General features: G+C 36.4%; 1 protein-coding gene across 1 annotated transcript in view; it reads left to right on the top strand.

Annotated features, from left to right (window-relative positions):
- The first annotated feature begins 12,727 nt into the window (after window positions 1–12,727).
- Window positions 12,728–26,656, top strand: part of LOC307132468 (transmembrane protein 132C) — a 414,322-nt gene continuing 400,393 nt past the window's right edge. The window contains exon 1 of the mRNA XM_079826812.1: window positions 12,728–13,065. Within this exon, the coding sequence (XP_079682938.1) occupies window positions 12,882–13,065 (184 nt within the window). The 5' untranslated portion in view covers window positions 12,728–12,881. The remainder of the gene's footprint in view (window positions 13,066–26,656) is intronic.

The following is a 26,656-nucleotide window of genomic DNA, read 5'->3' as shown; positions in this document are numbered from 1 at the left end:
GGTGGCAAGGAACCAAAACTCCATCAGGTGACAGAATGGAGAAAAAAAAACTGTTTTGGGTGCCATGTTCAGGCAAACATTAGTCAGAAGTCATATTAGATCGGAACATTCAGAGTATTTGTCCAGTTCCATCTGGTTGAAGATTAGACTCATCACATAGGAGACGGGTTTGTTGAGAATCAGTGCCACTGGATGTCGTGACGATGAGGCCTTCACAGGGGAGAGTCTAGTTGACACGGTCTCTGCAGACACTTTGGGGATGTGTTGGTCGTGGCTGGGCTCTGGTCCACCATCTGATCTGGATACGGCCCGGATCCGGCTGACTACAGTAAACCTTGTCCTTGGGATAAACAGAGAGACTAACATTAGCGTAGATGCCATTTTTTTGTTGTTGTAACGAGTACATCAGGTGTTATGGGAAGTGTTCCGGCTGACCTAGTTAATGCAGCCTAAAACAATAACTTAACTGATTTGGATAATATAAATTGATAATGTTCTATGTGTATGCCATAGTAAATAGATGTGTTTTTAGTCTAGATTTAAACTGACAGAGTGTGTCTGCTTCCCGAACAATGCTAGGAAGACTGTTCCAGAGTTTAGGTGCTACATATGGAAAAGGATCTACCGCCTGCAGTTGATTTTGATATTCCAGGTATTATCAACTGGCCAGAATTTTGAGACCGCAATAGACGTGATGGAGTATAATGCGTTAAGAGCTCACTCAAGTACTGGGGAGATAAACCATTTAGTGCTTTGTAAGTAATTATCAAGATTGTAAAATTTATACGATGTTTAATAGTGTGAACAGAACCGGACTAATATGGTCATACATCCTGGTTATATTAAAAACTCTAACTCTAGCTGCTGCGTTTTGGACCAGCTGCAGTTTATTTATTAAGCAAGCAGGGCAACCACCCAGTAGAGCATTACAATAATCTAGCCTTGAGGTCATGAACGCATTAACTAATTCTGTTCATCAATTTTCATTGAAAGCATGTGGTGTAATTTAGATATATTTTTAAGATGGAAGAATGCAGTTTTACAGATGCTAGAAATGTGGCTTTCAAAAAGATTGGTATCAAAGGGCGCACCCAGGTTCCTAACTGACGACGAGGACTTGACAGAGCAGCCATCAAGTGTTAGACAGTATTCTAGGTTACTACGTGCAGAGGTTTTTTTGTCCAATAATTAAAAATTCAGTTTTTTTCAGAATTAAGTTGTAGGAAATTACTAGTCTTCCAACTTTTTATCTCAGCTATGCATTCCGTAAGATGTTTGCTTGAAAAGGAAGACGCTGCCATACTCCTGGCATACCTGTGATTGACTTGATTCAGCCTATCAGAAGCTAATTCTGTTTGGTCTGGGTGTGCTTTATAGCTTCCACCCACCTATGACGTTCCGTCATACTATTGGACTGATTTCACACATGCTTCACAACGCAATCACGAGGAGATGTTCCCACAGCGTCTCGACAGGTCATCACAGGAATACATTTAAATATATTTAAATAGAAAACAGTTATTTTAAATTGTAACAACATTTCAAAATAGTTTTTACTGTGTTTTTTGATCAAATAAATAAAGAGATGGACTAACAATAATATAATTGTAATAAAATTCTAATAAAGAGATTTCTTTCAAAAACATAAAAAAAATCGTATTGATGCCAAACCATTTTTTTTGGCCAGCATTAGAGATTCTTTTATTTTATTTATTGTTCCGGTTGATATTACACTTAAATTACAATCATTTTTATTAAAACTCTTGTAGCTTTTATAGTTTAATTTATTTTAATTTGACCAAATTGTTTGAAATTTCGATATTGGCCATTTGTTGGTTATCAGCCATAAACTTGATTATTGGCTTACTGGTATTGGACAGAAATGTAATTTAGTTTAAACTTACTGATACGTTATGCTGAAATATAACACTCTACACTACAGTGGCACAATTATAATTTTTTTAATCCACCCTTTACTCTGTTACTATCCTGGTGAAAATGTTGCCTCAAGAATAAACATGCAAAGCCTACATTAAGAAACCGTTGGTCTAGAATACTGAAATTCCAGATGTTGCAATATTACCTTTAACATATGATTCTAAGCACTGCAAAAAGACTTTCAATTTTTCAATGCACTGCCAGAGATTTGAACATGTAACAAAACTGTTGTCCATGACAAATGACATTACATTCGATAAAAAGCTCCGCCAGAAAACTTAACCTCTCAGTTTTCTTCAATACAGTCCAAAATACGGTCCAGACAGTCCATAGCTGCCAATGTAAATGTCAAAAACATGTTAACACACAGAACAAAAGGGTTTCTGTCGAAACAGAATAGAGCTAATATCTTCAGCAGCTGTCTGGAAGGGGTCTTGTGGAGACCCACACCTAGGGGCCCGTGTAACTCTAGAAGCAGAGCTCCGGTCTCTGGTGTGCTTGTGTGTGTATGTCATTATTATTATTATATATGTTTGGAAGACCTTATTTGAATGTAGTTCCCCTTTTCCTAGCATACTTCAACAGTTTGTCTATCCTACTGGGTGCCACTGTCCACATATGTGAATTTCTCTGACACCATACATGTCACAGATTTATGTCTTGATGTCCTGTAAAGAGTACCTTTCAGAGATATCATTTGTTTTGAGGTTTCACCAGGACAACAACGACTGAATGATCAAATGTAGCACTCCTATGGAAATTTGATAATATTTTCTAATATTTTGTAGTTATCTGTTAAATCTGACTAATTTTTAAATCTCAGGAAAATGTTATGGGGTTTCTAATCAAAATTTCTGTTACAAAACTCAATAGAGGACACCAGGACTTAAAGCATGTTTATCAGGCATTTTGGGAGACACAACAAGTGAATAGGGAAAGAAATTACATATCAATATTTCTATAAAATATTAGATATTATTATGAAAATGTTGCCATCTATTACTCCCATTATTACACTTTAATGTGTAAATGAGAGAAAGTATATGATACATTGCATTGAATGGGACAATTCATATGGCCATTTTACCCACAGATTGCATAAAGTAAAATGGTATATCAATTCAAACAAAGAGAATCATCTTTAAACAAAGTTTGGTTAAAAAAATCCTGAAACCTAAAAATTGATTGGTGAATGTAAAAACAATCCAATTTGTTTGTTGCCAATACTGCCCTACAAAGGCTAAGTGCAGTAACTACGCAAACACTGAAACTGAGAAAAATGGCTTTAAAGTTTTTACACCAGCCAGTCAAACATGTTGTGGGTAGATTAGTGGTAATGCATTCATGTATTGCCTTCTTAGGAAGAAATTTTTTATAGATAAAAACCATGACCACCGATGTGATCTTTGACCCCCAAAATGCAGATACTGCACTCTGCCTTTGGATGACCTTAAACAACTAAAACACTATTGCAAAGGCAAAGTGCAGTATCTACAAACTAAATGTGTTCATCCAACTTTTTTTCATGCATCTTAATACATGTTTATAGTAATAATAAACTTTATATAATACAGAATTTTCATTTTCGGTTGAACTATCCCTTTAATATGGCCATACATCATTTCCTAGAATTAGAGGTTAGAGAGTAAGTTAATTTGCGTATTTCTTCTCCCTTTACCCTAACTTCTAAGCTATTCTCAAACATGTACATTTCCTATTTATGCTATCTACACCCTTAAAGCTATAATTAATAATTAAAATATAATTATTATGTATTCTTAGCTAGCCTATCTGTGAAATCCAAAAAACTGATTGGCACTTTTTTTGTATATTAAGTGCTTTTTTAACTTTTGAAGGAGTAACCCCTGTCAATACAATTGGATTAGCTGCTTGAAACGGAGAGATGTCGAATCAACAAACACCAACGTGATTAAATCGGATTATCTTTACGTTGTCAGAGGATATTGCCTTTAATAGAGCAGCACAGGTTAGTCAAAATTTGCTAGCGGCTGGCTAGTAAATGTTAACTGAATATAAAGCTGTCAGTTGCCTTACTATGAGTTATTATTTTGCTATCTTCCTTACCAGTCTTTGAATATTTGCGTTTTAACGTGAGTTCAAACATCATATGGCTGCGGGATTGTTTCTGTGTGTTATGATCGGGGCAAACCGCATAAGTTGAAACCGCAGTCTCTGCTGTGTCAAGAACGGGGAAACAAAGCTAGAACGCAGTAACATCACTTACTGCGGTTTGCCTTGGTATTGGCTTGGATTTTGTAGTTACTGCAATTTTGACATGCTCGTTTCTCTAAAACTGGACAAAATTGAACCTGCAAACTTTGTCACAAGACAGAACCGATGTCACAAAGCCCATTTCAAGTCTTAACTCAATTTTGACCAAATGTGTAGTTACTGCGCTTAGCCTTTGGACGGCAGAATAGGGCTTGGGTGTCGCGTTGCATTCTGGGACGTGACGGCCATGTTGATGGCCTCGCAAATGTAAACATACAGCAAATCGAACGAGGAGAAGCAGAGTTGGGAGAAAGGAAAACTATGTTAAAATCCCGAAATGGATGTGGAATTTACCGGGATGCGTTAAATAGGGAAGCCAGGGACCGGTATATGGACAAAATCGGAACTATTAACGGTTTGAATCCATATGAAATGTGCAGTTCACAAATGGATGGGTTCAGGAGCTGCAGATCATGCGGACGGTTCCAATCACCCTTTCAACGTGAATTTGGAGATGGGACAGATACTTGGTCTCCGTGGTTGCGCCTCCAAGCAGGAAAGCGGTGGAAAGTTAATCCATTTTCGACCTTTTTCCCATGGCGATTATGTGTTGTGCTGTTACACCCCACAATGCAGCAACGGTTTACCATGGTTGAAATAATAACGCCAAATTAATCAAATTAAGACACATGACTGAGAAGGAGTACGTCTATAAACAGTGCGCAGTAGTCCGAGTAGCAGTAAAGGAGGCCATCAACATGGCCGCCACGCCAAGTAATGACGTCACGACGCCCAAGCCCTATACATGTATAGGATAGCATAGCATATCATATGAATAATATACCCCCCCCCCCCCCCCATTTGTTTCTTATACTCTAAACCAGGGGTCTCAAACGCGGCCCGCAGGATCTTTTTTGGCTCCCTTCTTGACATCAAAGTTTAGTGTTAGTGCGGCCCGCACATTGCTCTGAAAAGCACCGTTTTGCTGAATCGTTGCGTGTGCAGCGTTTGCCGCGCTTGCCGCGCTTGCTGCCTCCTTTGTGTGTGTGTGTGTGTGTGTGTGTGTGTGTGTGTGAGAGAGAGAGAGTTGGCTCGCCCCTCCCTCGTGCAGTATAATTGGTTGACACCGCGTGATTGACAGGAACAAACAGCGCTTGTCAATGTCAAAATGATGGAGATTGGCAATCAAAAATCAAAGTAGGCGGGGTTAACGTTCTCTTTTGGCTCATGCACACTGCACAGTCTTCACACACAGACGAGCACGTCAATCTATCGCTTAATGCGTTGCTGAGAGAGACTCTATTCTTTCCGGTGAAATCACAAAACAAAATGCAAACGTGTCCATGGTCTTATTATACACTCTAAAAAAAAAGGTTCTATATGGCACCAAAAATAGTTCTTGGCTCGTAATCATAGGGGAACCTTTTTTAGTACTATATAGCACCATTTTTGGTGCTTCAGTGGTTCTTCAGCGGTTCTTCAGAGGTTCTTCACCGGTTCTTCAGAGGTTCTTCACCGGTTCTTTGACTAAGGTGCTATATAGCACCTCTGAAGAACCACTGAAGCACCAAAATTGGTGCTATATAGCACTAAAAAAGGTTCCCTTCTGATTACGAGACTTTTTTTTTAGAGTGTACAATCATTGATGAACATCTTTGATTTTAATGAAGAAAAACTATATGAGAGCGGATTAAAACCGGGAACCTTTGACACGGTTGACAAAAATTCTACCACCAGACCACTAGAGAATCCAGAAGAAATTTGCGGATCTATGTATTTATTCACTCACTCATGCGAAGAATATCGAGACTAATAATATATTTGACACAAATTAATGCAAATATTGTTTACAAATAGTCCCAAAAAGATTATTTCCCAACTAGAATTAGACTTAGAATTTCGCTCTGTTCTGTTTGACCTGGTAACAGCCTTGCTGTGAATTAGTCTATTATTTAAAATTAAATTAAAATCATTCATTATTTCATATTACATGATTTAATTTCTATAGGCTATATTTAGTTCAAATTCAGAGGAACAGTTCATGTTCAGAAGAAACATTCATGTTGAAGAACTGTTAATAATAAAGATTGTGAAGATTGGATCAGTTGTGCTAATTTTTTTTTGAATACTTGAAACACTTTTTATGTGTAATACTTGATGCGGCCCAGCCTGACCCAAAATACCTCCAGCGGCCCCCAGGTAAAATGAGTTTGAGACCCCTGCTCTAAACAATGTAATGACATGGGGAAAAAATACTAAATTCAAAAAACTTTTTCTCTGGGTCTTAAGGCCTGTACACACCGGGACGAATACCACGCACGCTTATTAAAAGCGCCAGCGTTTTTCGTGACGTTTTTCGGCACGTCTTGAGTGTTCACACCCAAGCGTCCCAGTGTGAACAGGCCTTTAGGATGCTATTATTTAGTATTCCCAACAAGATCATTATCATATGTTTATATTTTACTTATTTCCATTTTTTATTTTAAATAAATAAAAGATAATGACCTCATTAGGACTACTAAATAATAGACAAACTATTATTTTAGTATTATTGAGATACTGTTGTAGTGTTATTAATATTTTAGTTTTAGTTATTTTACATCAAGTTAAAACAAATTAAAACAGAAATTGTGCCTTGAAAAGTTTAAATGTTATTTTATTTCAGTTAATGTTTATTTTATTTCAAGTAACAAATGTGTTTTATGGCTTTAGTAATATAAAACCGATCATTATAAAATTATAATATGTATACAAATATACACAAGATGTTAATAATTATAGTAATCTACTTATATTTATTAATATTATATTTTATATAATCTTTTTTACAAGCAGTCCTATTAATTATAGATGTAATATATTTATAACTATTATTAATATAAAATATTGATGTATATCTCCAAGTGTTGACTATACATTGCATCATAAACAACTGATGTTGCTCTGTACCTCCTCTTGAATCAGCATTCTGGACTACAGGGAATCGTTTAAACCTCACTGTTTCTGGTCTGGCACACATGCTCTGACTGACAGCCAGAGGAAATGGCCTCTTCTCTGATCTCAAGCAATATTCCCATACCACTAACAGCCTGATGAGCTTACCAGCTGATCTGAGACACATGAATGCAAGCACTCTGACCTCCACAGTTCATATAATAGCTCACATATGAAGACAGAACAGTACATTAGGTGGACTTGAGACTAAGTGGCAGTGGAAAAGTGATCTAGACATGAAGAAAGCAGGTGGACTGAATATCAGTCATTTAGATGGCTCTAGGGGGGATAGAATGTAATCAATGGGGATTTATAATTGTCTTTAGACAGCTTGTGTGAGTGACTCAAGTTTGAATGGATGATGGCTGAATAATGCCACATCTGAAGAGAACTTAATCTCTGACTCCCAGCATTCTCAGCAGGATACTGTGGCGTGTGTGTGTGTGTGTCTGTATGTGTGCATGTGCATTTCAGTGAACATTTAAGCTCTTATTTTTTATGGATCAGGCCTCCTGTGTGCTCAAGCCTTTGTGTATTTGCTTTTTGCCAAAAGTGTGAAATAATAGCACAATGCAAAACAGCCAAAATTTAATCCATATCCTCTGTTTGTTCTCTGAGAAATCCATTGCAAATCCGATTACTGTGTTGGGGTGAATGCTTATTTATAGCCAATTCTGTTTATCTAAATAATTCCTGAAGTTGTTTAAAATGCACTTTTGCGGTTCACTTTAAATTTCATTTCCATTTTTGCCTATATACTGCCCGGCCAAAAAAAAGTTGCTGTTTGGATTTAAATAGGCAAATGCTTAATAATCAATGATTGGATCATTCATTATTGCAGTGATTATCATGTTTGGCAAAAGTTTTTCTAACCCTAATTGATGGAGTGTGTAGCTTTTCATTTCTACCAGAAAGACTCGGGAGACCAGATGATATACGATAAAATAGCAAGTTTATTAACAGACCAGCAAGTATTATAATTAGAGGTTCTTTGGCTTAGGCCCCATCCGTAGCTCTCGTCTCGAGGGTCACGGACTCTGCATATCCTGCTTGAAGATGAAGGCAGGGACGCAGCCGACCCTCTGGGAGGTATAGACAGGGACCATCCTGGTGGTGGTGGGGAAGATGGAGGTAATGTTGGCGTCAGCATCTGCGAACTCAGACATGTGTGAGTACCGATCTTTTATACTCTGATAATTAGAACATGATTACACTCAAAAGAAATTCTATTGTCTAAACATAAGATTTATGTATTTGAATTACATATACATTTTCCATGCATTTGGATTTCATAATTTTAACATAAACAAATTAATAAACTTAATGTGATTCATATATGTAAGTCATACATTAACGTAACAGGTAAGATTTATGTAATTGTATTTATAAACTGAATGTGATTCATATTTGCCAGTTTTTTTATGTAAATGAAACAGTTAAGATGTATGTAAAAGTGCACAGAAAAATGCCCATGTTAAACTTCCTAGTGTTTAAAACAGAAATGACAAAAATAAAGTCAGTCTGGTTAGTAATGCGTGAAGCTGGTAATGCTGTGTGTGGAGTTTAATTCTCATCTGCTGAGATCTTCAGAGATTTAATGTCTTATTTTATCTTCAGTTGATTTCATCTAAGGCTGTGGCTGAAGTCAGTTGTAGTTCTTGTGTTTCTCTTTCCTTCAGTGATTCTGCTTATTAACATCAAGTGTTCATCATTAATGCTCAATCATCACTCAATCATCTCATTAATTTTAACACTGCTTCAATGGTACTTTAACCCAGTAGTCAGCACACACATGAACACTAGGAAGTGTTAATTTAACATGGGCGTTTTTCTGTGTGCTATTACATTAATCTTACCTGTTTCATTCACATATAACTGGCATATATGAATCACATTCAGTTTATCAATACAATTACATAAATTGTACCTGTTACATTTATGTATGACTTACATATATGAATCACATTAAGTTTATTAATTTGTTTATGTAAAAATTATGTAATCCAAATGCATGGAACATTTATATGCAATTCAAATACATAAATCTTATGTTTAGGCTTTGATTTTTAAAAAAAAATTTTAGTGTAGGTCTGGATGTAATGAGTGACGGAACATCTTCCTGGCATCTTCCTGGCAGAACTTGCGCTAGAGCTTCATTTCTTAAACAACAATGTAGGAAGACACGCATGGCCATATTCCAGGATGACAATGTCAAGATTCATCAGGCTCAAATTGTGAAAGAATGGTTAAGGAGCATGAAGAATAATTTTCGCACATGAATTGGAACCTCTGAGTCCAGAACTTGCATTCATTGAACGTCTTTGGGATGTGCTGGAGTAGACTTTACAGAGTGCTTGACTCTTGCGTTATTGACCAAAAATGTTTCACAACCTTTATTTCCATCAGGAGGTGCATCAGTTCTGCTGGCTGGTTTCAGAAGTGTTTTATGAACTTAACAGATGGCCATCTGTTAGACCATATTTACATATTCTCGCGTAGCTAGACCTTCAGACTGACGGTAGAAGGTCTCAACCTTTTCACGGCTTTCATTGGTCAAGGATGGCCCAAGAGGACATTTGACTGACATGTAACGCAACCAATCACAGTTTGTTTTGTTCCGTGTCGTGTTTAGGGATGTGAAAATGTAAAATCGATGTCCCTGCAATAACAGACCAGCATGCATCTATAAATTATTCATTCTAGAACTTGTTTACTGCAACAATGGAGCCTCGAACTTCACATACTTTTGAATATCCAGAGTTTAGTTGATCCTTTTAAGCACTCATTGTCACAGTTGTAAACACAATGCCGTTCTTCTTCAACGAGGGAGTTTGGCGTCACAGCATTTGTTTCCTGGCAGACCGTTAAAGAACGCAACACACACGTCTTGCGGACATCCTGTAGAGTTCAACCAGATGACGACTTCGAAACTCCTGAAGTGTTTCCAAAAAAGTGTGCCATATGCATCATCAGCCAACGTGATTGTTCAGGGTGTGACGTCTGAGGCTGAAACTAATATTTACCAAGCTAAGCTACTAACTTGGTCAGGCTGGGAGAACAACTTAAACCTGCCAAGACTTCTTTTTTTATTTTTGGCAGCAGAGCAATGCAATCACACTTCAGATGTTTGTTCATTTCAGCTCTAATGAAGTCAAGGCAACTTTAGCATAAAAACATTTCTGTTCCGAGGGATCCTGCAGCAAGCTATTTAGTAAATAACACTGCTGTTCATTTAACGCAACCTGTTGATCCGCAATCCCCTTTTCCCGCCTCTCATCTGTTGTGCGAGACACGAGACATCAAAGGCCCTCATCAACAAATGGAGGCGCAAAAGACTTACATGAAAGCCTGATTGTAGATGAAGCAGCTGATTATAATTGCATTTTGTATTCAATCGTTTTCTCTCTTCTCTCTTTTCTAATCGGGCCGACTGCCAGCTTTCTTTTCTATCATTCGGTAATGTGGGAGAGCATTCTCATTAGGATTCAAGCGCGATGCTCGCTAACTTAATTAAGCATAAGATAGACATGCGTATAGATGCAATCTGATCTCAATGTGTGTGAGCCCACGTTTAGCCTCAGTTCAAGGGTTCTCAAAGGACGTGATGATGCTATGATGACAGAAAAGTGGGGTATGTTGTCAGGTCTGACTATTTCTGTGCTGCAGAAGAAGGTTTAAGACCAATGGCGGAGTGGCAACTAAAGGAGTGTTCGAAGGGAATCTGTTGATTAGCTCATTGAAGATGCAATTGTTTCTCTTCCTTTTAGAGGCAATCATCTCTTAAGTGTGTCTATTTCGGATGTGGTGTATTGCCTCTTGTGTTCTCAATGATCCGTACGGTTACACAACTGCTATTTACTTGAAAGGCCTACTATATGATTTAAAGACAGAGAAATTTGGTGAAATACCCAATAATCTTGTTAACTGCATTGTACTGTAGCTGAGAAGTGCGGAGGAGTTGATTGATTGGTGCATGAACAGTAACTCAGTATTCTGCAGTTTTTTCTGACAGCCCTGATGGATGCTTTTTATAACAAACCCAATGAGTCTGATAAAACCTGTCTTGAAATGCAAACTAAGTGCAAAAACATTCTGCAATGGCCTACTAAACCTAAACCTTATATTCATTGCATATGAAACGGATCCATCCTTATAAGCAGCACACAAAGCAAATATAGCACATACAATACCACACAGAATGTTTCAGAATTAGACATTAGGGGATAAATGCAAGCAACTTGCTCCAGAATAAACTAAGTCTGTCATCTGTTTAGATCATCTGTCACAATTGTGTCTTTGTCTCCCTCTCTGTTAGTTTGTCTGCTTTCTAATTTTTACTGTTTTCAGTATCCACACATTTGTTTTTCTGTCATGGTAGGGACTTTCCATCGACTTCTATAGTTTTATACTGATGATATTCCATAACTCCTAAATCTAACCCTCACACAGATATGTTTTTTTGTTTTTCCCAATTTTAGGTTTTAGACATTTATTTGGTTTATTTAGCCATTCTCCTCATGGTCTGCTGGCTGGTCTCCACATTTAGGTCATTTCAGGTTTTACTATTTTCATTGGACAAACAGTCTCCTAAATGTAGGTAAAACCTCACCCACACACGTACAGGCACATTGTGCCCACAGGGGGTCGCTGTTGCTTTGCAGTGATTCGAATTTTATTATAAATGACCATATTTATTGTCACTTAAAATTATCATCAAGACCATGTAAATTAACTTCTGCCATGTCACATTAATGCTTACTGACTTACATATTTGTCAACAAGGACTACCCTAAATAACCAAGAACTTTTTCCATTTGTGTCTCCAACTTTTCCCCCCTAAAATTATTTAGACTGCTGTTGTAAACGCAGTTTTAAGTTTTGTGTAGTCTATTAAGAATCTGAAACGTGCTATGATAGCTACTATGATGTTCAGGTAATGCTTGCACAGAAGTCAGTGGGGAGCCCTTGATGTGCATGTGCCTCAGGTAATGCTTTAACCCTGCACCTCAGTTTGGACTTGCCAGTATCTGTTCTGGAGTGGAGAGGAGAGGTTGGCACAGAAAAACCTCTTCATGCACTTATTTGTAAGCACATTTGCTGATGGTGTTTGTTTTCCTATATACGTGTTCCTGAATATCAGAAGAGTGTCGTCGTTTTTATCACACTAGAACGATATCCCGAGGAAGCAAACCTGCCAAGTAATATTTTTTCATCTCTGCGGGTTATTCTGAGCGAGACCGGGGATATGGGAAGCGCAAATGGTGCAATCGTGCGCTTGAGCAACTTTTAGGATGTGCAGGATGATTCCGCATTAGAGGATGTGAGAGCGGATGAGGAGGAAAAACAGACCCTGCCTTACGCGTCGCGCATCAGGGTGAAAATCCCACAGAAACGCCACCCAACCCGCTAGACTTTACTAGAAAGACAAAAGTAGCCAAGGAACGGAAATAAAATTCACTCGCTGCTACTTAACACCAAAACACCGCAGGCTGATCAGTTGGATACAGCGACGCATGGGAAAATACTTTGGATGTGAGAAAAGCACAATATTTGTGGAGGATCTGTCGCGCAACGTGGAGACAGAGTGACATCCTCCGGGATCTTGACAGAGCCAATAAATCCAATATAATGCGTAACGGGATGCTCGGACTCTCAAGTCTTTTTGACCTGAAGTAAAGTAAGCCGACCCAAGTGTGAACTGGAGAACATTATGATGAATGCGCCTGGATATCCTCCGAGAGAGATACTGGAAGTTAATCGCGCAATTTTGTGATCATCTCTCCTCGCGTAAAGGGATCCCTTTTCACTTTCACTGCCCTTCCGTGATGGAAGTTTCTCACAGGGCGAGAACAAACATGTTGCGTCTCCATACTCTGCATTTCATTGTAATGCTGCTCAGAGGTAAGTTAAATAGATGGGTTCTGGCTTTTTTCCCCCCATCTGCACCTCATATATGGTTGCTGGTTGCTGAATGAGATTCCCTTAGATGTTGTCGTAAATGGAATTTCATAGTTTGAATCTAAATGTTCTACTGGACAATGACTGCATCTTATTTGTTTAACACGATGTGTAGTATTGTGTATGTGCGACAAGAACGGGAACCTTGCCGTAACGAGCGCGACATCACGGCCACTGACTGACACCATTTGTGCCGCAGCTGGAGATTAGCGATGTCCGAGTCGTTAGCGAGTCATTCTTTTGAGTCGAATCTGTAATGAATCATTTTAATTAGTTCGTGAACCTGTTCTAAATCGATTCTAGTGGTCATCAAGCAAAATAAATAATAATACAAATTCACTCACTGAATTTCCAAATCGCAAATAGCCTAGAATGTATGAGTGAACTGATATTAATACCATGGCAAGTGCCATATCTTAATTGGTAGCCTAGCCTATTTGGTAGTGTATGTCTGTGTGAAGTTTTGAATGGAATGCGCTCAATATTTTTATTGATATGTAACCTAGGTACCCGGGTCATTCCTGGGATTCCATTTCAGTCCTCCAGACTTTTTAAAGTGGTGGTTCACCAAAATTAATTTAAAAAGCTTTTTGTCCATTATAATGAATGAAAATAATTATTAAATTTAAATGATTTTTTAAAATATGTTATTTCTATCTTAAACCAAGCATCCCTGAGCAATGTCCCTGAGGCACTTCACTGAATTTGTACTTAGGAAATATTTAACAAAATTTGCACAGTCTAGTGATGTGATGTCAGTCTGAACTCATTCTGAACTCAACCCTGTCACACCAACTATTCTCCACCCATAATAATTTAGACTTCACCCATATGTGACATAATTTACCAAAAATTACTATTCAGGTCTCTTTAACATTGGTGTGGAAGATGGTGAGAAGTTTCATACTTTTATTCATATTTTTTGAGGCGTATTATAGTCAGGGAGGATACTGTCAAACTTAATAACTCAAACCCATCGCATAAAATTAAGATGCTTTTATTTTAATCCATAAGTTGCTATATTGTTCTACTCTCCTAAACTACAGAGGAGCAATGGCCCTTTGAGCAAAACAACTCAACCCCATCACACTCAACCCTGTCAAATATCTCAGGTTTAAAAATTGCGAGAGGGGAACTCAAGTTTTTCCACTCAATTTATGAGTAATTTTAATTAAAAATATATACAATAGTAATTGTTTCAGAAAATATATACTTACCAAAATCATGACAACTCATTATTTTGTTATAAATAGAATATTTGATGTTAATGTGTCCATTTAAACACTGACAAGCATCCTGTGTCAGCAGCAGAAAGACTTTGTAGATATGTTGACACAGAAAGAACGGCATGATATGAGTATGATAAAAAATGTAAAAAGTTCAACCCCGTCAAACTATTCTCAACCATGTCACATTAATATTTTTTTGAAAAATAATAGGGAAGGCAATTAAGTGTTAAAGCATTTCTTGCTGATTACCACTTGACATGTTAAGGAATAACACAATAAAATTGTGGTTGTTTTGAAAAATCAAAATTGAAAACTTTTCACAAAAATAAAAGATTTGTCTATTTTTATCTTCAGTCCCATGCAAATTTGAAAATGATCATATATGTTACATTTGTAGTTATTACATTTTTATGAGGGACACATAAGCAGTAGATTTATGTTTGTTTTATAAACATTTTACACAAAGTTTTGCTTTTTAACCCAATTCTATTTTGTTCGTTACGGGGTTGAGAATAAAAAACATTTAATGCCTGAGGTGGGAAAATGTGATTTGTTGTAGGTTTGATATGTGCCTAATGATGTGGGGTATTTAGAAAATTAATCATGTATGGTTAAAAAATAAAAAAAAATCCTATTTGAAATATTTCCGAATCCCAGGAATGACCCACCTGCACACATATGGCTTGATTAGAAAGTTTTACAGCCCTTAAAAATCCATGCCGGTATGTTAGTTACGCTTGGAAATTATGCTATGATGTAAAATAATTAACAAGAAAAATTGTTCATAAAAAATCATTTGCGGAAAAGTGTCGGACTTCATAGACTTAATGGTTTTTATACTCATGTTTCCTTATGGGGACCTCAATTTAGGTCCCCACGGTGACACGAGTCCCCATGAGTTACTGTATTCAGGTTGAAGTCCCCACCGGAATAGAAAAACATGAACACACACACACACACATGCACGTATGTCTGATTCACTATCTTTGTGGAAACTCTCCATAGACATAATGGTTCTTATACTCATGTTTCCTCATGGGGACCTCAATTTAGGTCCCCACGGTGACACAAGTCGCCATGAGTCAGTGTGCATTCAGGTTGAAGTCCCCACTGGGAGAGAAAAACATGAACACACACACACACGCACGCACGGACGTCTGGTTCACTATCTTTGTGGGGACTCTCCATAGACGTAATGGTTTTTTTACTCATGTGTCCTCATGGAGACCTCAATTTAGGTCCCCACGGTGACACGAGTCCCCATGAGTTAGTGTGCAAACAGGTTGAAGTCCCCACCGGTAGAAAACCATGAACACACAAATACACACTCATTCTCCACTGGTACTCTGATACTGTAGCTTTTCATTCATTCATCATTTGAAGCAGTAGGCTGTGTGTAAGGTTTGGACAAATTTCAGAATTTGACCTTGTTGTTTTGAGGAATGCTCCACTAAACTAAAAGAAAAACAACAAATAACAACTATGCTCAGATTTTGCATGGTTTTCATTCATAATTGTAGAAAGCAGCATATTTTTCTGTTTGTAAATATACATTGTCTCTGTGTTATTTAGCCGACGTTATTTAGGGAGGGAGGGCAACACGGTGTCCTTGCTCAGCTTTCTGTCTGGATGTTTTAGCAGTGTGGTTCACTACACAGGGTGAATTCATGGTGAAAGTAATATTTGACATTTAAAAGAATGTTGTTTGATTTACCTGAATTTACCTTTGTTTGTCTGTTGAAATTTGTCCAGTATGAAAGAGGCCTATGGGGCTTGATTAGGGGAAACATGGGGTCATGGTAGTGTGTCAAAATACTCGCCTCATTATATATAGAGTACTTTGACAAAGCTGGGATTTGGTCTTCATGTTAGACATGTTAGACAGAATGATAATTACGAACCTCTAAATGAATAAGGCCAGTATTTTCTCTATTCTTCTTTAAACCTCCTTTCGTGCTCTATTTTGTTCTCTCTCTATCTTTGGCCCTTCTCCTCCCTCTGTACCTCAGTGGTCTAGTCTTGCACGAGAGCATGTAGTAGTTAGTGCTGGAATTACCTTGGAATTATCCGGGTCTTTGAGCTTGATGTTCTGCAGGCCCACACATTATTCAGACCAGTGTTTTAAACTGTGAGAAAAAAGAAGTGGATAGTTTCATTATTAGGCTGGAGAGAAGCACATTCTGGAACAGCGCACTGTTGCTGAAGTGAAAAAAATAGTCAATGAGTTTTTAAAGAGTGCCCTTAAACTAAAGTGAAATATTGTAGAGAGTTATAGGATTATAAGAACTAGGGATGTGCAAATATTTAAATTAAGATACTGATAAGCTGATCATTATTTTCTGATAAATGGGAAATAACATTGTAGACTAAATTATAAACAAAACACTTCAATCTAAAATGAATTGTTTGTAAAGTAGCCTACAGTATGAATTTTTTTTTTTTTTTGATCTGCAAAGAACATAACAGTATTACAAAATGATTTGTGTTAATTAGTTTAGTGTTAGATGACAGCAAAAGTAATTCAACGCTTTCCATTTTCCAATTTTCTATCATTTATGATAGACGTGAATCACGTCCTGATTTTGCAGAGCTATGATGTCGATACTGGAACAACATTCCTGTCCGAAAATGTTATGCTAACCATATCCCTACCCTTAAACCTAGCCCTACCCATAAGTTATCCCTAATATCAGGGGGAAATGATGAATGAAAGCACCTAACCCTGGTTGTAAACCTAAAATTGACATAAACCATAAATATGTTAAGGTTGCACTTGATGAAATCAGGTTCTGCCTACCAGGTCATTGACAGAACTTTCTGTCAATCCATGTTTTTACTGTTATACGGTAGGGGGCGCTATTATGCATCATCTGAAAGTACAGAATCGATGGATCCAAAAACAAGTGAAGTAGACGCAGAAACAAGCGATAGAAGCATTGCTTATGCACATGTAAAATAATGCGTTCATCAAACATTAAACAAATTGAAATGTTGACTCAGGAAGAGCTATAGGACTGCGCAAGCTTTGGGGATGTTGAGGGAAACGATCTATGTTTTGTTTTGATCATCATTCTGAATTTGATCCGGACATATTCTTTGGCAAAAACAGGATTTTCTCAGCTTTTTGTTCAAAATGTTGCTTTCCTTATGAAACTTTAAAAGCAGAGGCTCTGTTCTTTCTGCTGATATATTGTATGTTCATAATCGCAACAAAATTTTCTGGGGGCCATGAAAGTTTTGTTAAAATTATAAAAAAATATGCTGTCTGGCAACTTTTTCTGGTGGGGAAAGAGTTAAATGTAAAAATAGACAAACATTAGGATGCGTAATTACATTTTAAATATCAACTGATACATTAAAAAATCTCAATTACCAATATATTGTTCATCTCTAATCTGTACCCAGCTAGAATTGTGCATATAATCATATCTATTACAAAAGTCACGATTATAAAGCTTCCTTTGGGCAGATTGTCACGCCATTCAGCTGAATGACTTTAAAACTCAAAAAGAACTGAAACATTTGATGTGTTATGTCACATCAGAGTAATTACACCCAGCATTGTGCCTTAGAAATGTTGAAATTGAGATCAGCTCTCTCTCTCTCTCTCAAAAAAAAAAAAAAAGAACATGTCAAGGCCATGACTTAATTTGTTCATTTGGTAAATGAAGGCTGTTTGACTTTAACATCTTAATAGAACTTCTATTATGTGTTTCCTCAGGGGTTTTCTAAAGACACGGATATGACACTTCTCATGTCAGACTGAAAGAATAACAACGATGTCAAACTCGAAATAGCCTGTAAATTATGCTACTTCTCTTTCTCTCAACCATCACGATTTCAACGATGACATCTGGATAAAAAGGCATTTTTCTCAGACCTTTAATAGAGTGCATTTTATCGAGCTATGATGGACCTGTTTGCTTAGAGAAGTTTTGAGTTACGGTAGTACATCATCTCTTATTATGCCACCTTGTCCTTTGTGCTGACCTTAAAAGGCAAAGTAAAGGTTTTTTTTTTGACTAAAAGGTTGCCGTTTTCACAGTGGAATGGCATTTAAAAATGTAATTTTTCGAAATTCAAGAAAAGTTGTAAAAGTAGCATTCTTTGTCTCTCAATGAAAAGGAAAAGGAAAAGGTTAGTTCCTTTTGTTGGAGTCCTGGGGCCTCATGCGTAAAACTTTCCATGGTTTAATGCAAAAGGGTTATTGTTTGGATATAATGCCAATTTTAGATACACCACGCTGTGCACAGTGCATTTTATAAATCTTAAATGGTTCATAAAACCAATTTTTGGAATATTCATTATCTCATATGCATATAGGTGGCCTTTTGTCTACATGAAATAATCCAGAAAAAAAAGAATGACATTATCCAGGTTTCTGGTCTCTCATACACTCAAAAAATAACTCATTGGACAAGCTCAATTTAAATGAGGGCAGGTTTTCCATCCAATAAATATGTGTAGCCCCAACTCATAAAAAACGATTTCATGCAATGAAATGTAATTGAGTTGGTCCAACTCAATTTGGCACAATGTAATACAATTTTATCAAATTTGGTTTAAATGATATTTATATACTTAAAACATGGCTTTTTCATACTTGTCAAACTTTAATTAAAACATTTAATTGGAAAATCAATCATAAGCCGTTTCATTCATCATCATACACAATGTATAATGCCCACAGCCTATAAGCACAGGTGCCACTCTTCTGCATGTTAACCACAAAATAAAAATAAAAAAACATTACAAAAACTCCTCTAAATGTCCAACATAATTGAACATTAAACACTAACATTAACTTACGACATCTTTCCCTTTACAGAAAAACATAAAATAACACTTTAATCCCTAAATTTACTCTCCTAATGCAGTCCCTTGCAAAGCATGCTGGGAACTACAGATCCACTGCCCAGTTAGTTATGTCAACAAAAATGATTCATGTAGTTTTAACACAAATAAATGAAGTAACCTTCAGTTTTAAACGTATTTGTCACAATCACCAGTGAGAGTGCCCCTGATTACCTCCTGAGGGCACTCCACCCCGGACTTGTCACTTCATTATAAACTACATTACCCATAATCCTTTGCCCGGACTCATCTTCACTCATTGTTTGCACCTGTGTCACATTACCCCAGCCTATATAAACAATGTTTACTCTGTCAATCATGGCTAAGTCTTGTACGTTGTATCACTGCATTTCTGAGCGTTTCCCTGGGTTCATGTCTCTGGTTTTGGATTTCTTGCCTGTTCCGTGGATTACCCGTTTGCCTGTCTCTCTTGCCTTTGTTTGCCTTATTGGACTGCTTACCTGTTATGACCTCTTGCCTGTTTTTGACTACGAGTTTGGATGAACCCTCCAATAAAGCTGCATTTGGATTCTCAACCTCTGTCTCGGAGCAGTACTTTACAGTATTAGGTTGATTGAACACAATTTAATGAAGTTGTGACAAAATTAGATATGTTTAAGTAAAGTGAACAGAATTTAAATGTGTATTAGCGTTTCTAATAAAAGAGAATATACTGAATGGCAGCAAATTCCCATCACTTTAATGCATAAGTGCATAAAGGTATTGTGGTGAAAAAATGGCATACGAATGTTAGACTGACAGAATGATAATATGTGTGCAAGAAAAAGCACTGGCTCTATAATGTATGCAGGGAAAAATCCTCCCTGAAATCCCTGTCGGCAACTTGTTTAAAATAAAGCTTGCGTTATGTATGAGCTTGTCATTTTCTTCACATTTGACTTGCGCTAAAGTGCCGCTGCATTGCCCACTGTCTTGAAAGGGCCAGAGTCGAGGTCACTGATGCATTTGGGGTCGAGACCAGGTGGTGTTGGCAACTTTGTTGGTGTACGGTCTATTCTTTCGAGTTAAAGAGAAGAGAAAAAGTGAAGGGGAATAGGATCATTAACTATCACGAGCCAGATTCAAAACCGTTTAGTTTGAAATGTACAGATTAAATTATAAGACACATTCCCAAAAGCCAACTGTGAAGTTCAAGCTTTTCGTCAATACCACAAGATAAAAAGCAGTAATCTTGTGTAGATCAAGGCCACCTCACAGTTGTTAATCAAGGATAAGTGGACAATTCAGAGTATTTTCTGTTATTTGTTGATGATAGGGAATTCATTCTCCATTTGTGCATGCCTGCAGAGTGCAGTTGTTTATACCATTCAGATGTACTCAGAAAAAACCTTTGGATTGTGACTGGTGCATTCAGTGAAACATTCATTTCAATAGTTTGCATAATTGCACACACTTTATCATGTCAAGTTTGTATTTTGTCCATGACGTGTGGACAGGAGATATGTGATCTGAAAGAAGGCTGTTTTGTATGGAAGCTTAAAACAGAATAAAACATTTTTAAAAAATAATTGCAACTTTTTATACCTTATTTAGACTTTATAACTCGCTATTGCGAGTTTATATATCTCACAATTCTGACTTTATATCATGCAATTCTGACTTTAAAACACAATTATTTTCTCAGAATTGTGAGATATAATATTGCAATTGCAATTCGTCCCCTTGGAATTATAAGGTTCTATCTGCGTTCTGAGCAGTTTTGAGATGTTGAGCTTCAAAGTTTTTGCATTACATATAGGAAAATGTATATGGGGAACAAGTTTCTTTCAAACATGAAAATAACAGGGACCCTAAATGTATTCTAAATATACAATATCAAAATCCTCTCAAAATTGTAAATGGGGATTTTTGGAATGGGTCAAATGCAGATAGAACCTTCTAATTCTAAAAAAACACTTTTCGCTTAGAATTATAAGGTTCTATCTGCCAAACCATTATTTGAACATTAAATATAAAAAATAATGTTGTAACAATGTCTCAACATGTGTTGGAATGTAAAATTTTATCCTTTCTTATGACATTTCTTCATATTTTTAGCACTTCCATGTATTTAGGACATTTCAAATTAAGCTAGGCAGGTCTAAATATTTTGTCCAGTGCAGATGTAAATTTTTGGTACCAATTTGGTGGGTAATTAAACACATTATTGAAGAAATTGTTCATCTTTCTTTTGTTTAGACAGAAAGCAGCTACTGTAATACATCTGAGCAGGATTTTATTCCACCTAAAGTGGGCCAGGTAAAATGTCTTTCTCTCTAGACATCAGTATGGCTGAAATAACATGCTAACGTTTATTGTTGTAATTAAGACCCCATCAATTAAACTTTTTACTATTTGACCTTTAAGGCTTAATATTGTAAAAATTAAGACATTTTAAGACTTTAAAAACTGCAAGAAAACAGACATGCTTCAGCAAATGAATTCATAAAGTTTAATAATCATTGAAAAATGATTCACTGACTATATGTGATGCCTGGAATTCGGGCTGCTGTCCTTGACAAGATCGTCAATAAAATTGTCGATCTTGAGGTTTCTTAAAAACTTTGCATTGTGTGCCATAATCCTCACAGATATTGTGTGTCTGCGATCTTTCCTGTCAAGGAAAAAGCCGGCGACACAACCTATAAAGTTGATCCTGATTGGTCCTCTTCTGTGCATTCGAAGTGCTGATTGGCTCACGCAGATAGAACCTTATAGAGCCAAGTCAGAGTTCGACTTTGTAGATAGAACCTTTTTGTTTTTCAATAAAAAGTCCCAAAATCTACACAACTTTAAAAAAAAAAACATCACATAATGTAAATAAGTTGTCATAGAATAAGAATATGTGAATAACTCAATTTTGACAAAAACGTCAGATAGAACCTTATAATTCCAAGGGGACGATCGTCCCCTTGGAATTATAAGGTTCTATCTGCGTTCTGAGCAGTTTTGAGATGTTGAGCTTCAAAGTTTTTGCATTACATATAGGAAAATGTATATGGGGAACAAGTTTCTTTCAAACATGAAAATAACAGGGACCCTAAATGTATTCTAAATATACAATATCAAAATCCTCTCAAAATTGTAAATGGGGATTTTTGGAATGGGTCAAATGCAGATAGAACCTTCTAATTCTAAAAAAACACTTTTCGCTTAGAATTATAAGGTTCTATCTGCCAAACCATTATTTGAACATTAAATATAAAAAATAATGTTGTAACAATGTCTCAACATGTGTTGGAATGTAAAATTTTATCCTTTCTTATGACATTTCTTCATATTTTTAGCACTTCCATGTATTTAGGACATTTCAAATTAAGCTAGGCAGGTCTAAATATTTTGTCCAGTGCAGATGTAAATTTTTGGTACCAATTTGGTGGGTAATTAAACACATTATTGAAGAAATTGTTCATCTTTCTTTTGTTTAGACAGAAAGCAGCTACTGTAATACATCTGAGCAGGATTTTATTCCACCTAAAGTGGGCCAGGTAAAATGTCTTTCTCTCTAGACATCAGTATGGCTGAAATAACATGCTAACGTTTATTGTTGTAATTAAGACCCCATCAATTAAACTTTTTACTATTTGACCTTTAAGGCTTAATATTGTAAAAATTAAGACATTTTAAGACTTTAAAAACTGCAAGAAAACAGACATGCTTCAGCAAATGAATTCATAAAGTTTAATAATCATTGAAAAATGATTCACTGACTATATGTGATGCCTGGAATTCGGGCTGCTGTCCTTGACAAGATCGTCAATAAAATTGTCGATCTTGAGGTTTCTTAAAAACTTTGCATTGTGTGCCATAATCCTCACAGATATTGTGTGTCTGCGATCTTTCCTGTCAAGGAAAAAGCCGGCGACACAACCTATAAAGTTGATCCTGATTGGTCCTCTTCTGTGCATTCGAAGTGCTGATTGGCTCACGCAGATAGAACCTTATAGAGCCAAGTCAGAGTTCGACTTTGTAGATAGAACCTTTTTGTTTTTCAATAAAAAGTCCCAAAATCTACACAACTTTAAAAAAAAAAACATCACATAATGTAAATAAGTTGTCATAGAATAAGAATATGTGAATAACTCAATTTTGACAAAAACGTCAGATAGAACCTTATAATTCCAAGGGGACGAATTGCTGAGGGGGAAAAAAGAGTTTATATCTCACAATTCTACCTTTATATCATGCAATTCTGAGGGAAAAAAAATCAGAATTGTCAGATAAAAAGTCGTAGTTACTTTTTAATTTATGTTTTATTCTGTGGCGGAAACAAGCTTCCATAGTTTGGTAAACCAGATTATTCTACAGGCTTCTAAAAATCATATGTTTGTGCTTTTGCTCTCTCTCTTTTTAGCAGAAGACCAATAATTTACTGGTCATCATGGAAAAACATACTCAGATAGATTGATCAGGGGCCGTATTCACAAAACATTTTATCTTACCAAGTTCTCCTAGATGGCAGTAAAAGTTCTTAGTAACGAGTTTTCTCTTAAAACAAAGCTGCTGAGATCAACTTTTACAAAGGAATAGATAGAAGTCTTAAGCTGAGAGTAAGGGCGGGGTTGACCTCGTTGCTATGCATGGTGTCAACACGCTTACTAACTATGACCACAGTGATTGGCTGACAGGGGAGGGATCTCTGTCAGTGATTTAATTATAGAAATATTTTGTTGAACGAGGTTTCATGTTGCTATTCAAATAAAAAGTTTAAAATAAGAATGTTGCCATATTCAAATAAAGATTTTAAAATTAAAAATGTTACTATATTCAAATAAAGATTTTAAAAAGTAGGCCAAGTGTCACTAATTAAACTAATATATGTTCAGCTAATTGTCAGCCTCTTATATGTCTCTTACATGAATTCAAGTAAAAATTATGTTTTATAAACAAAGTTTGTGAGGAGCACGTTCAAATGGTCTATATAATCAGCGCAAGAGGATGTATATACACAGCCGAGAGCCGACTCACCTAGTTACCTCGACAGTTTTCTGCATCCCTCCACCACCCCGTTCTTCACTCACGGTCTGCAATTGCGGGGCATAACTCTGGGGTTGGGCTAAATTCCAAGCTCGGAGCCCTCGATCCCCTTGGACAGTGCGCCTAATATGCTTATAATGTTTACATTACATTTACATAATGTCTTACATAATTTTTTTAATTAAAGATACATTTATTATCACTATTGCCTCAATGTTGTATAGTGTCTTTGTGCGGATAGCGGCAACAGATTGTTTAGTGATTTGGTCTTGTGACTTAGGAGTCCTCTTGACTACTCCTAGAGTTTCGTGGATTTAGGAGCTAGTTTTAGTGCTAAAATGCTTTGTGAAATACTCTTAGAGCTAAAATTTAGGAATCCTAAAATTAAGACTGACATGCCCATTATTTTTAAGAGTTTCTCCTAAATCGGCAAGTTAGGAGGTACTTTTAGCCTTAAGATGTTTTGTGAATACGGCCCCAGGACTATAGTCTGAAGGATTACATTTTTATAAAGATCAAATTAATGCTTTAAATTGAGCAAAATCAAAAACTACCAGTGGCAATTGCTGTTTTTGTTAACAGTCACAACATTTTATGAAAATATCAAAAGGAAATGCTCATTTGACATCAACTTCAATATTTAGTGCAAGTCTAAACACTAAAAAAAAATTTCGGTTACACTTTATTTTGATGGTCTACTTTAGACATTCCACTAACTATAAGTAACTTTGCTATGTCAACTAACTCTCATTAGAGTATTAGTCCTCTAGAAGAATGTTAGGTTAGTAGAATGAATACATTGACATGTTTTTTTAAAGTTATTTATAGTCAGTAATGTCTCTTGGGGGAGCATCAAAATAAAGTAGTTGCTGATATTAAGCAGACAGTCTACTAATACTTTACAAATTCTCTAATGACCAGTAGTTGACATGTAGTTACAAAGTTACTTATTGTTAGTAGAATGCCTAAAGTGGACTATCAAAATAAAGTGTTAATTTTTTAATTCAAGAGTGAACAGAGAAAATGTCATAAACTATTTTCTATAAATAATAGGTAGACTATGTATTACCAGCATATTTATTTACTCATGAACTAATCATCAGTAGTAAAATATAAAGCATTTAAATACTATTTTAAATATCATATGTAAAAATGTATAGGAGTGCAAACAAAAACTTACTTTTTTTTATGTCAAAGTCAGCACAGTAATAGTATTTTAATAAATCACTTGTTCACTCAGATAATATCATGTATACCCGTAATGCTCTCCCTCCTCTGAGAGCAATTTTCTACTATGTTTGAAGAGTACCGAAGCATGTAAGCTGTAGTTTTATACACCGAAAAGCATGTTCAGTGGTTAAGCATTTGTCTCACCTGGGACCAAAACCAGCCATCCTGCTCAGGCTGCCTCATTACCCTAGAGCTGCTCTACTGCCCACTGAGATTACTGGACTACTGGGAGAGATATCAACATCAAAATACATTTTATGAATGCCTGTATACAATGCGCAGTTGACTATAAACTCTCAAATGTGTTTCAGGCATTAATGGCTGATTATTTAGTTAAATGCAGATTTTAAATTTTTTTATTTTCAGACTGTAGTCCAAGAAGCTTGTAATTACGACTTTTTATCCTTCAATTCTGACTTTTTTCAAGCAATTGCGAGTGTATATACAGTATATAAATTGCCAATTTATATCTCACATTTCTGAGAAATAACGTCAGAATTGTGATATAAACTCGCAACTTTTTCTCCACAATTGGAAGTCTATATCTTAAAATTCTCACTTTATTTCTCACAATTGCAAGTTTATAATTTGCTTTTCTGACTTTTTTTTTAACAGAATTGTGAGATTTAAACTTACAGTTAAAAAAAGGTAGGCTAATTGCGACTTTATAAACTATATCGTTTATATCTCACAGTTCTCAAAGTTTCTCAGTATCTCAAAGTTAGAATTGTGAGATCTTGGGCCCTATCATACACCTGGCGCAATGCGACGGCAGACGAGATACAAGTGTTTTTTGCTAGTTTCAGCCTGGTACAAATTGTGGTTTTGGTCTATATGATTAATTTTGCCCTTCATCACAAGGGCAAATCACATCACATTTTTATAACTCATTCGTTTACATTATATAAAGCATTAAAGTTCTGCATAATTAAGGGTGTGGCCACTTCGAGTGACAGGGTGATAGCCATTCATCTGCTCTCTGTTAGTCGCCGCGTCACTTCAGCTCCGCCCACGTCCCGCCTTTTTGCCCATTTTCTGTTATCCGGGAGTGATGCGCTGCCAAGATGGCAACGGCCATCTCGTCCATAATTTGCGATTCAGAACGGCTCATCAGAATCCTATGAGTGACGTCACGGACACTACGTCCATATTTTTTTACAGTCTATAGTTCAGACACATTGTTGGCGAGTTGCTATTCTGAGGCAACTGAAAACGACTGCGCCATTGACCAACAAAAACCTGGT

This window comes from Gobio gobio, assembly GCF_949357685.1.
Source record: "Gobio gobio genome assembly, chromosome: 10".
Taxonomy (NCBI): Eukaryota; Metazoa; Chordata; class Actinopteri; order Cypriniformes; family Gobionidae; genus Gobio; species Gobio gobio.
This window is presented reverse-complemented; position numbering and strand designations above follow the sequence as displayed.